This window comes from Embiotoca jacksoni, unplaced genomic scaffold (genome assembly GCF_022577435.1).
Source record: "Embiotoca jacksoni isolate LCO1_2020_lvr unplaced genomic scaffold, fEmbJac1.0.p SCAF_8, whole genome shotgun sequence".
Lineage (NCBI taxonomy): Eukaryota > Metazoa > Chordata > Actinopteri > Embiotocidae > Embiotoca > Embiotoca jacksoni.
In genome coordinates, this window is record NW_027185436.1 from 20,112,044 (window position 1) to 20,123,576 (window position 11,533).

General features: G+C 41.6%; 3 protein-coding genes across 4 annotated transcripts; all 3 read left to right on the top strand.

Annotated features, from left to right (window-relative positions):
• The first annotated feature begins 330 nt into the window (after positions 1–330).
• On the top strand, positions 331–2,357 carry LOC138215955 (beta-crystallin B3-like). Its single transcript, XM_069178487.1, has 6 exons — positions 331–381; positions 704–801; positions 1,118–1,236; positions 1,332–1,464; positions 1,679–1,821; positions 1,979–2,357. Exons 2-6 carry the CDS (start codon positions 727–729, stop codon positions 2,226–2,228), a joined length of 720 nt encoding a protein of 239 aa, XP_069034588.1. The 5' UTR covers positions 331–381; positions 704–726; the 3' UTR covers positions 2,229–2,357.
• A 4,199-nt stretch (positions 2,358–6,556) lies between these two features.
• crybb2 (crystallin, beta B2) lies at positions 6,557–7,772 on the top strand. 2 transcript variants are annotated; one of them, XM_069178489.1, is made up of 5 exons: positions 6,557–6,644; positions 6,798–6,916; positions 7,104–7,236; positions 7,334–7,476; positions 7,604–7,772. In XM_069178489.1, exons 1-5 carry the CDS (start codon positions 6,582–6,584, stop codon positions 7,770–7,772), a joined length of 627 nt encoding a protein of 208 aa, XP_069034590.1. In that variant the 5' UTR covers positions 6,557–6,581. The 2 variants fall into 2 exon arrangements, with proteins under 2 accessions (XP_069034590.1, XP_069034589.1); XM_069178488.1 differs by having other exon boundaries at positions 6,582–6,635.
• A 375-nt stretch (positions 7,773–8,147) lies between these two features.
• On the top strand, positions 8,148–10,860 carry ctu1 (cytosolic thiouridylase subunit 1 homolog (S. pombe)). The gene is made up of 3 exons (XM_069139041.1): positions 8,148–8,314; positions 9,213–9,716; positions 9,803–10,860. The coding sequence occupies exons 2-3, from the start codon at positions 9,221–9,223 to the stop codon at positions 10,336–10,338; spliced, it is 1,032 nt and encodes a 343-aa protein (XP_068995142.1). The 5' UTR covers positions 8,148–8,314; positions 9,213–9,220; the 3' UTR covers positions 10,339–10,860.
• The last annotated feature ends 673 nt before the right edge of the window (positions 10,861–11,533 follow it).

Consider the following 11,533-nt stretch of genomic DNA (forward strand, 5'->3'; position numbering starts at 1 on the left):
GTAGTCCGGGAGTGTGTGTGTGTGTGTGTGTGTGTGTGTATGTGTGTGTATGTGTATGTTTGTGTGTGTTTGTGCTGAGCGGGGCTGTTTGCTGAATCCTCTTGGCTCTCTCTCCCCGTGCCCGCACACAGTGTTCGCTGGCAGCCGGGCGGACGGGCAGGGCAGCGTGTGCCAACACAGCTGCCTATTGAGAAGCAGCGTTACGGACACAATGTGAGCGACAGACTTGCTGTATCAACAGCTCCCCCTTTTCTGCTGTTGTGGCCAGAAATAAACCATAAATACCCCCCCTATCCCTGCCCTCTAATGGCTCAACCCCACCCAAACACCAAGTGGCACCGAAAAAGAGGGACACTACCACTTCCTAACAGGCATACCCAGGTAAAAGCCTCATTCTGGACACATAGGGAGCAATCACATTGATATAACTCCATCGCATTGGACTTAGATGGTGCTGCATCAGTGAAGACCCAGATTTTGGAGGATTTTGGTATCATGGATTGTATGGAACCTGTTAGAGGACCTGAGTGTGCAATTCACAGAATAAGATGTTATAATGTTAACAGGATGATGTCAGGCTAATTATTTTGTTTCAGGTTGAAGTTAATATTAACATTGAACTGTCCTCCGTGTGCATGTCTGTGCCCGTGTGAACCTGCATGGTGGATGGTGCTTCGTCTGTGTGTGCGCTGCTGACAAAAAGTGGAGGAGCAGTGGATCAGGAGGATGTCGGAGCAGCAGAATGCCCCGGAGCAGCTGGCTGCTGGGAAGAGCCAGGGAGGAGCTGGAGCCACATATAAGGTACAGGAAGGCCCTCCTGTCTATATACTTGAGTCTAGTTATTGGTTAAAAATATGAGTCATCCTATTATGTCTCCTGGTGGACAAACCTCAGATCACTGGGTTGTTTTGAAGTGATTCCATTGCTTTCTCTGGAGGCACATTTGCTCTGTTCTGTATCATTGCCATGTGTTCTTGTTTGCCAGCATACAGCAAGCCTCTTCATGAGGCTTTTTTATCTCAAACTCCCACAGAGGGAACAGAAATAAACCCAAATGTGTTGGTTCCCTGCTGGCTGGTAAAACGCCGGTCTCTCTCTGTGCCTCTCTGTGGTCCAGGTGATGCTGTTTGAGTTCGAAAACTTCCAGGGCTGCAAGGCGGAGTTTTCTGCAGAGTGTAAAGATGTGACAGAGAAGGGGCTGGAGAAAGTTGGCTCTGTGATTGTTGAGTCAGGACCGTAAGTAAAAGCTTCATGTTCATTTACATAGTAAGAAAATATTTTGCTAGATAAGTTGGTCATCCGGTGAAACTCTTCTTTCTTTTTCCTCACAGCTGGGTGGGTTTCGATCGTCACGGCTACGCAGGGGAGCAGTTTATTCTGGAGAAGGGCGAGTACCCACGCTGGGACACCTGGACCAACAGTCAGAACAGCTACTCCCTCTTCTCTCTAAGGCCTCTCAAAGTGGTGTGTGATTAGTCTCAATGCAAAACTGACACTACAGCCATTCAGATCCTAAAACTTACAGCAGACACAAAAATGTGCAGCGTTAATGTCCACATATGACTTTTTTTTTTCGATAGTTTTTTTTTTTTTACCTCATTGCAAACTGTAAATCACTGTTTCACTCAATCAACTGGAGACACTGAGAAGTATCCATGTGTCTGTTTCCCCTCTATAGGACAGTGCTGAACACAAGCTACACCTGTATGAGAACCCTGGCTTTACCGGCAGGAAGATGGAGATTGTTGATGATGATGTGCCCAGTTTGTGGGGCCACGGTTTTCAGGATCGTGTAGCAAGTGTCAAGGCTCTTAACGGAACGTAAGATCCTCCTCACATCCCCATTTCAACCATTTCACAGTTTACTCCCGGCGTTTCTTTTGTTTATTTCTACCAGACTCCAGGCTATTGATGCTGGTGTTGTGTGAGGATATTCTGTGACAAATCTCACAGTTTGTCTGCTTTCCCTTTCTTTCAGATGGGTTGGCTACATGTACCCAGGCTACAGGGGTCGCCAGTTTATCTTTGAGAGAGGAGATTTCAAGCATTGGAACGACTGGGAGGCCCCTGCGCCCCAGATCCAGTCTGTCCGACGTGTGCGGGACATGCAGTGGCACAAGAGGGGCTGTTTCAGCGTTCCTGACCCGGCTCCGGCTCCCGGCCCCGTCCCAGACCCCGACCCCGCCCCAGCACCTCCTGCCCCTCCCGCTACAGCTGGAGCCAGCTGAGCAGGATCCTCACCTGCCTCCCAACCCCTCCCACAGCCTCACCCACACCGCCAACAGTGCCCGCCCTCTGCCTTAACCTAACCACGGCAAACGCTGCTTGTGCCCAGTGAGGAGTGCCATGTATGTTTCAGTGGCCAATAAAAGCTGTTTGACCTGGAATTTGTTGGTGATGTTATACTTGTAAGTCGAGGTGGAAATGGCTTTAACTGAGATGCTAAACATTTGGAAAAACCACTGTCAGAGATGTTAGACTGACATCCATGTGGAAATAACGGAGCCGGCAGACATTTTTCCGCAAGATAAACTGCAGATGTGTTTTGAATTGAAGTCGTGTGTGCCACTTTTAATGCTCTTCCTACTTTAGTTAGACACCTCAAAACCTCATCCAGCATTAGGAGCACATGACTTATTCAGTGGATATGTGGACACGCATCTGCTTAACAGCTATGAAAATGATGTCATGCTGTATGTATGCTTGCTATTAAAACAGAGTGCACCGCATTCCCTTCTATAGTCATCATTGTGCATTTGATGGTTATTGATCCAAATGATGAACAGCCACCAGGTCAACATTAGAAACCCAATAACTGGAGCAATATCATGCAAATATTGAAATGTGTGTTTAAAACTATTGTAGCTTTGTTAAGATGAATTTTCTTCTGATTATTATGAGTCAAGATGGATGTTGCACAATACAAATGGATTCCATCTGCAGACTTTTAGAGATGGAATAAAAGTGCACATGCGGGCTGTTATTTAGTAGATATTGATATAATATTCAAGAATAGGACAAATTCCCCTCATAGCATCATTATCAGTGACACAGGCCTGCATTTTATGCATGCAGGTGTGTCTTCAGATTTTCTTTTGGCAAAAAAGACACAGTCAGCCGGCTGCCATCCTCAACTACCGCACATCTGTACCATGCAGGATAATGAGGAAGATGAGTCATCCACAGATTCTGTGGATTTTATTGTTATACACAGTGTGTATTTTGGACTGTTTCTGGGTTCAAGGTCTCCTCCTTCTTGTCCTTAAATCTTTAATAAGACGCACACAGACAATATGGAATCAAACTGTTTTTTGCACCTTTAAAATTATTTAATAGAAAACTTTTGACACACCCACAGTCTTAGTCTCGTCATAATCACTGGATTTAGACTTAGATCTGTGTGTTGAAACTTTAGTGGCATTGTCATAAACAGCTCAGTTGTACTCAATTATTTCACCTTGCATTGATGAGTGTAAAGTACAACCAGATATTCATATCACAAATTCTGCTTGTAATCCCAGAAAAAAAAAACAAATGATTAACTAGTGATTTCTCTCAATCTTTTCCGGCATCTATTGGACTAAATTAAGTGTAATGAAGCGGAAAAAAAACATCAGACATCCCAAACAAATAGCTCCACCTATTTTCAGCAGCACACAACTTGAAAGAGAAAAATGTATGAACCTGAATTGACCAAAATCCTGATTGTTCCTCAAACCGACAGACTGTCTTATAAAGCAGCCCTTTCCGGTTGTGCATTAATCAAATTTGATTCATTCTGTTCCCAACAACGAGACTTCATAACAATGCATACAGTGGCATGATGAGGTTGCTCAGAAAACGAACTTGGTGTTTTGACAATACAACAAAAACACTTTATTTTAAATATAGAAACTATCTTAGCAGACGCCTCTCCTACATGTATTGGTCTTTATGGACTTCCACACACAAGTCAGACTGTACAGTCAGTCGAGCGCCCCTGTAGCTACGCAGGTCATCGGTACATAGTCATTGATAGTGAATGATTGTATTCCACAAAATGAAAGTATTCATTGAAATTAATTAATTCTTAAAATTATTTTTTGGGGTTTTGATCCTATGATGTCAGTGTCAATAATTAAAACAAAATCTGAAGTATAAATAGATTCTAAGTTGCTTACTTAATGGTGCAGTGCGGCCATAACAGTAATCAATACCGATCACTGTCGATCACCATCTGAATACTGCCAGCAACAGATGTCAAGAAGAATTCAAACCTTTTACTTAATATAACAATAATAAGAATAATGTCTTATTTTTAAGTTCTAGATGCAAAGGCATAGAGGTATTCAAATTGAAAATATGTTAATATATGTATATTAATGTTAGTATGTGTATGCATGGTCTCTTTTGCAAAAAAGATGTATAATTTTTCACCTGTATTTCAGCAATGCAGCTAGAGTACTAAACCACAGAATATTTACTGTATACTTCATTATCTCATCTTTTACACGTCAAGCAACAAGTGACTGCAAGATAAACACAGTAAAGAGAGTAAAGAGAACCCTGTGAAAGTAAACATTTAAAGTGTAAGATAATTAAAATTCAAGCACAGAAAAATGGCACCTAAGTACAGTATTTTAGAAACAAACACTTGTCCATCAGTGAAACAGAGCATCCCGCTGCACCACAAAACCTCACATCTAAGAACTCAACCACAGCTGAATGTCCTCAGTACTGACACACGTCCACTTTGATCTGACATATTATTGCTTGAAACCCAGCTCAAAAAAATACTTCAGTCCATGTTCACACAACATATTTGCATCAATAGACGATAATATTAAAAACTGAAACGCCGAAAGTTTGTCGACGTGCGACACGCAAGGTCATAAAAACTAAACAAAAGGGGAAGCCATTTTGTAGTGCTGCAAGAACCATTTACTTAAAAGTAAACTAACTAAAAGTAAAAATACTCCACAGCAAGCTTTCATTCAAAATTCTACTAGTGTAAAAGTACAGAAGTGTTATTAGAGAAATGTAGTAAAAAAGATCAAAATAGACTTGGTATTCAGAATAATGGTTCCTGCAGGTGGTATATTTTAAATGGCGTCATTGGATTCTTGATACAAATGCATCCATGTGCGTGCAGCGTTTTACTGTTAATTTGATCTACTTTAAAGTTCAGCAATTCAGTTCATTATTGGCTCGACCTCCTCCAAAGGGTCACAACATAAATCTGAGATGATTAAAAAATGTTTTTAAAATGTATGTTTATTTTTGGGTACTGAGGGAAAATGCCTCTCTGGTGGGACTGCTAACAACTAGCAGACATCTAAAATAAGAAGCCCAAATGTTTTATTTTAAAGTGCAACAGGCCAAAAAGATGTGGAGACCACTGTTTGATTAATTTACAATATAAAGTATTAACTGCATCATAATCTTCATGTAAAATTTCTAAATAACTACACCTGCCAGATAAAAATAGTAAAAACTACAAGGTTTTTCCTCTGAATCGTAGAGAAGTACAAAGCTGCATAAAATAAAAAATACTCAAAGAACAAATACCTCTAAATTGTACTAAAGCTCAGTGAATATGCTTCCCATTACTGCTACATTAAAGAAAGTAGATTGATTCAGAACCTTTTCCTGCTTTTTTACAGATGGGATGTGCGGTCAACAGGTTTAGTTTCTAAATCCAACCTTTAGAGCTGCTTTCTTTGTCTTTGCACGCAACAGCAGCACCGGTGGATTTTCACATTGAACAATAATACTGTTTTCTAGAAAATAAATAAATAAAACCTACACTTGTGGGAAATATTCAGCAGTATTTCCACTGTTATTCAAACCAGTCCGAATCTCTCCAGCACGGTAAAACCCATCTTTTACAATCCTTCTCTCTCCCACCCTCCCTCTCATTGTAGGTGTGGGACTCTTGGCACTGTTTGTGCTGAATCATGTGGATATCAAACAATGACTGGCTGGACAAAACTGACAACTAATGAAATAACTTTGTGGGAGTGTGACACCCCGGGGTGGGGGGAGGCTACACGGTGACCCCCTCACTTCAGTCTGCTGGGCCTATGGCAGGCCGATCTGCCGGCTGGCTTGGACACTGTGGGTACTGTTGGCAGAGTTTCCACCCCTGGGCGTCCCGTATATATTGAGCTCATCGTGCCATCACAAACACACTGGCACAGACAGGTACTGGTAAGGGGTTCATGTCCGTCCGTCATCCTGTATTTTATAAACGTTATATATATAAGTTTTTATTTATATTATTTTATCAGTATATGTCTTCTTTTTACTACTATAATTTAGATTTACTTTATCTTATGTTGCATTGCTGTAATTCTCTGTTCAGAAGGATGTGAAGTGCAAAAAACAATTTTGGAGAGAGAGGGATGAGCCCTTTTGAGAAAATAATGGAAAACTAAATCTGTAAAAGCACAATTAAAGGCTGCTCATATTTTAGAGACAAGGATATAAATCTTTAAAAATCATATATACATCCATCAATAGTTATCAGAAACAAAATCAAAATTTTAAATGATCATTTTCTCTGTTTATTTTTCAGTTTCATCCTTGCCAATCTGTTCACAATGGCCACAGACCACCAGAATCCTGCATCCAAGCAGCAGCAGCCAGGCTCCAGTGCATTTAAGGTGAGGAAACCAATTAAATTACAATCTACAACTTGTAGTAAACAATTGTGCTCTTCTTGTTTGGATTAGTTCATCTCTCGACACTCCAAGAGCTTTTTTTTAAATGAATTAAAAACATGTGTTTTACTTCTCTTCTCTCCTTTTGGTACACAGCTGGTTATCTATGAGCAGGAAAACTTCCAGGGACGCTGCCATGAGCTGACTGGTCCCTGTAACAACCTCCAGGAAGCAGGCGTGGAGAAAGTGGGCTCCATACTGGTGCTGTGTGGACCGTGAGTGTGGGTCAGAGACAGACAGAAGACAGGAACAGGATTTATAACCCGGGCGGGCAAAGAAACAAGGGAACTGGCTCTGTGATTGAGTAGAGGATGGCAGATAGAAAAATGTGCATAGATTATACGAGCTTTATTTTCCTGCACCAACCACAACCCTCTGTCTCCTTTTCTTCTGCCCTCTCAGATGGGTGGGATATGAGCAGGCCAACTGTAAGGGGGAGCAGTATGTGTTTGAGAAGGGGGAGTATCCTCGCTGGGATTCCTGGACCAACAGCAGGCGCAGTGACACCCTTTATGCATTCCGCCCGATTAAAGTGGTAATCTTTTATTTTACAAATTCACACAACCCCACCGTCGATCATCCCATCAGATGCTTAACATCTCACACGTTGAGTTGCTTTGTTGCTTTCTCAGGACAGCCAGGAGCACAAGATTGTCCTTTATGAAAACCCCAGCTTCGCAGGGAAGAAGATAGAAATCATAGATGATGATGTCCCCAGCTTTCATGCACATGGCTACCAGGAAAAGGTCTCCTCTGTCCGGGTCCAGAGTGGCACGTGAGTCCGTCCTCCCATCAGATGTTGTATGATATGAAAATAACAGCCACATGTCTCCTGTAAGCCATCCTTTGACCTCTGACTGGCTAACATTTGTTTTCCCTCTCTGTGCCCCCCTGTGCTCCAGTTGGGTGGGCTATCAGTATCCAGGCTACAGAGGCTATCAGTACCTGTTTGAAAAGGGGGAGTATAAGGACAACAGTGAGTTTGGAGCCCAGATTCCTCAGATCCAGTCGGTTCGTCGCATCAGAGACATGCAGTGGCATCAGAGGGGTGCTTTTCACCCCGTCAACTAAGCTTGTGACTCTTTGCTGTCATGAATCCTCCTGACCTCGGCAACCTTGCTCCCTTCCAGCAGCAACCCCTTGTCCTTCATTCACACCATTCAGCATTTTGATATCTATTGCAGCTGTTGCAGTAGTGACACTCTTTGAAGCAAACTAATAAATCCTCATTGCTTACATTTCTCTTGGTCATGTGGTTCTGTTTTGTTCTCCAGCACTTAAAAAAAAAAAACACACCATAAAAACTTTTGCAGTTATGTCAAACATACAGTTTAAAAGTGCCATGAAGGCATTTTAACACGTGCACTTGCCAACTCCGACCAACAGGCCGCGCTGCAGGGGGAGGTGTACAGCTGACGTCACTTCCTGTTTTCCCGTCGGAGAAGAGCTAACAGCGCCTGACGAAACAACATGCTGCTCCTTGCGCTGTAATAATTCCGCTGTTTAAGTGAGAAGAGTCGAGTTTTAAATTTTTTTTTTTTTTTTTTAAAGTGTTTCTTAGTGTACTTTATCTCCATATCCACAATTCAACCCTCGGTTCGTCGGAGACTTCGGTATGAAAATGCTCTCTAATATAAAAGCGATTAATTGGCTTCAGTTGTTTCGCTAACGTTAGACACGTGTTAAATGTTGTTTAATGTTTTTCTATGTTATGAATCATTTTTGTTTAACTCTTGAATTTGACATTGCTTAAAAACCTACGAGTCCACCAATGTAACAGCGGCTTTGCAGAAGTTATTTAACTCCTTAATTACTTGCACGTTGTAACGTCCTGGGGTAAAAAGTAGACCCCCGTGTGGGATAATGATATCAATTCACATTCACAAGTCAACTTAATTTAGTGTGTAGATATTTGTCTGTCATATACGTTTTTCCATACCAGTGTAAGACCCAAGTGATGAGTGGATTCCAGGATTTCCTTTAGTGAAGTAGTTTATTAACATGTATTAACTCAGTTTAAGGACAGCTCTGACATTGAATAACAAAAGAAAAAAACAAAATGGATTAAACAATACAAAGAAGATGGTGTTCATTTATTTGATATGATGATGATGATCATACTTTATTGTCAGAATTGCTTCTTGCGTCACAGCAGCTCCATTTGCAGTATCACAAAAATATTGAACACTGACAAAAACAGTTTAAGATGATAATCACAAAACTCGTGATCAAGTCTAAGTCTTTAATTTTAGGATTAATTGGTTCACTAAAGAGTGCTATAGTCGAAACACTGCATCTACGATTAGATGGTAATATTTTGTATTTACTGTTTAAGACATGATTCGGATCAGTGATAAATTTACTTGCCAGGCTGATTTACAGGTTGATTCATAGCGCTTCTCGCTGGGTTGGCCTACGATCTTTGAGCACGTTCTTATTTGATGAAGCAGTAAAAATCTTTGCCGACGTTTGTTCAACTAATTTTGAACATTGTTGTCCCTTTTCCTGCAGCAGTCACAATGCCTGTCCAGTGCAGCAACTGTGCTGAGAAACGTGCTGTCCTGAGACGTCCGAAAACCGGCCACTCGCTGTGCAAGGAGTGCTTCTTCTGGGTGTTTGAGGAGGAGGTACATCAGACCATCGTAGCAGCAGAACTGTTCAAATCTGGGGAGAAGGTAGGAATCGCTGCCTCCGGAGGGAAAGACTCCACTGTGCTCGCTCATGTTATGAAGCTCCTAAATAACCGATACAACTATGGCCTCGAACTGATGCTTCTCTCAGTGGATGAGGGAATCACTGGTTACCGAGACGATTCCTTGGAGACAGTGAAGAGGAATCAACAACAGTATGAGCTGCCGCTGAAGATTGTCTCATATGAGGAGCTGTATGGCTGGACTATGGACGCTATAGTGAAGCAGGTGGGACTGAAAAACAACTGCACCTTCTGTGGAGTGTTTAGAAGGCAGGCGTTGGACAGAGGAGCCATCATGCTGAAAGTGGACAAGATATGCACAGGTAAATTCAAATGGTCGTGAAAGTACTCGAGCAGTGTCAGCCTTAACATGTGGTTTGAATACCTGGATGTGTGTTTCTCTGCACAGGTCACAACGCTGACGATGTGGGGGAAACTATTTTGATGAACGTCTTGCGAGGGGACATAGCTCGACTGCGCCGCTGCACCGCCATCTCCACAACCAGCGAGGGTGAAGGGGTCGTGCCGCGCTGCAAGCCCCTCAAATATGCTTATGAAAAAGAGATTGTTATGTACGCGTACTTTAAGAAGTTAGACTACTTCTCTACTGAATGTATCTACTCTCCCAATGCTTATCGTGGCTATGCAAGGGCCTTTTTAAAGGACCTGGAGAGCGTAAGGCCGAGCTCCATCATGGATATCATCCACTCCGGGGAGAACCTGTCTGTGCGGGAGGGGGTGAAGATGCCCGTCCAGGGAACATGCACACGCTGTGGCTACATCTCCAGCCAGGCACTGTGCAAGGCGTGTGTGCTGCTGGAGGGGCTGAACCGAGGTCTGCCCAAGCTGGGAATTGGCAAACACCACCGCCTGCATGAGAAAATCCTCTCCCAGCAGCCCTTTACCGAGAAGGAGGAGAGAAAGCTGAAATCTGTAGACTTTTGACAATTATCCTGACCTACAAAGTATATGATGATATTTTAGAGTAAACTACATTTGTATTTGTATATGCATATCTGAGAAAAGAGCAGGCTAAGAAATCACATGTTTTGTTTTTATTTATCATTAGTGAAATACTTATTTCTAAGGATGGGATTTTGGTAAACCTGCGTGATCTGTGAAGCATCTTCACAGCATAGAAAGTCCATTCAATGCTGTTTTACAGCTACTAAACTGAATCAATGTAGACTACCAGTACTTTTCAGGGGTATTAAGAATTGTGCGTTCAGTGGATGGTACTGTGAAATAGTTGCTCAAAGGGCAATACTGTAGATCCAGCTGTTTCTGTTCTGATCGGCCATCTGTACGACTTTCATAAGGACATACTTAAATTTACTTAAATGCTTTGAAGAAACCTTGTGTACACATATAGCAGGTCTGTATGGTACAGAAGAATCTCACACTAGACCTTTTTTTCTTTACTTTTGTGTTTCATAAAATACAATTGAATAAACATGGTATTCGATATCTTCCTGTTTTTCATGATTCTGATAAAAAGGTTGACGTGTTTATTATTATCATGATATGTATGAGTTAAGGTGCTCATTTGAAACCGGTTGATATTACTAATTGAGCACACTTCATTACAAAGAATGTTCATCAAATATCTATATTATTATTATAATATACTGTATATACTGTGCATTTTATATTTATATTTAATATTTTTTACTGCTATTTTATTGCTTTTCTATTATTCTATTATTATCTTATTGCTTCTGTATGCTGCTGTAGCGAAAAAAATGTCCCCTCAGGGATTAATAAAGTAACTACCTAACCTAACCTATCCAGACTTAGACTTTATTAATCCTAGTGGGGAAATTTAGTCGTCACAGCAGCATAGAAACACAAAAAGGTGCACACTATGAAAATTTTTTACAAATGCGTATACATAAAATAAGTTGGATAAAAAAATAATTATTTTTGAAAAAAGTAAGCAATGGATAAATACACACACACACACAAAAAAATTACAAATCTATCTGTCATTGTACTTCGCTGTGGTCTGCTGGGGGAGCAGCATTGGAGCCGGCGACACCAACAGACTTAACAAACTGGTTAAGAAGGCCGGCTCCATCATCGGCTACAATCTGGACAGTCTGGAAAAGGTGGTGGAGAGGAGGACGCTGAACAAACTATT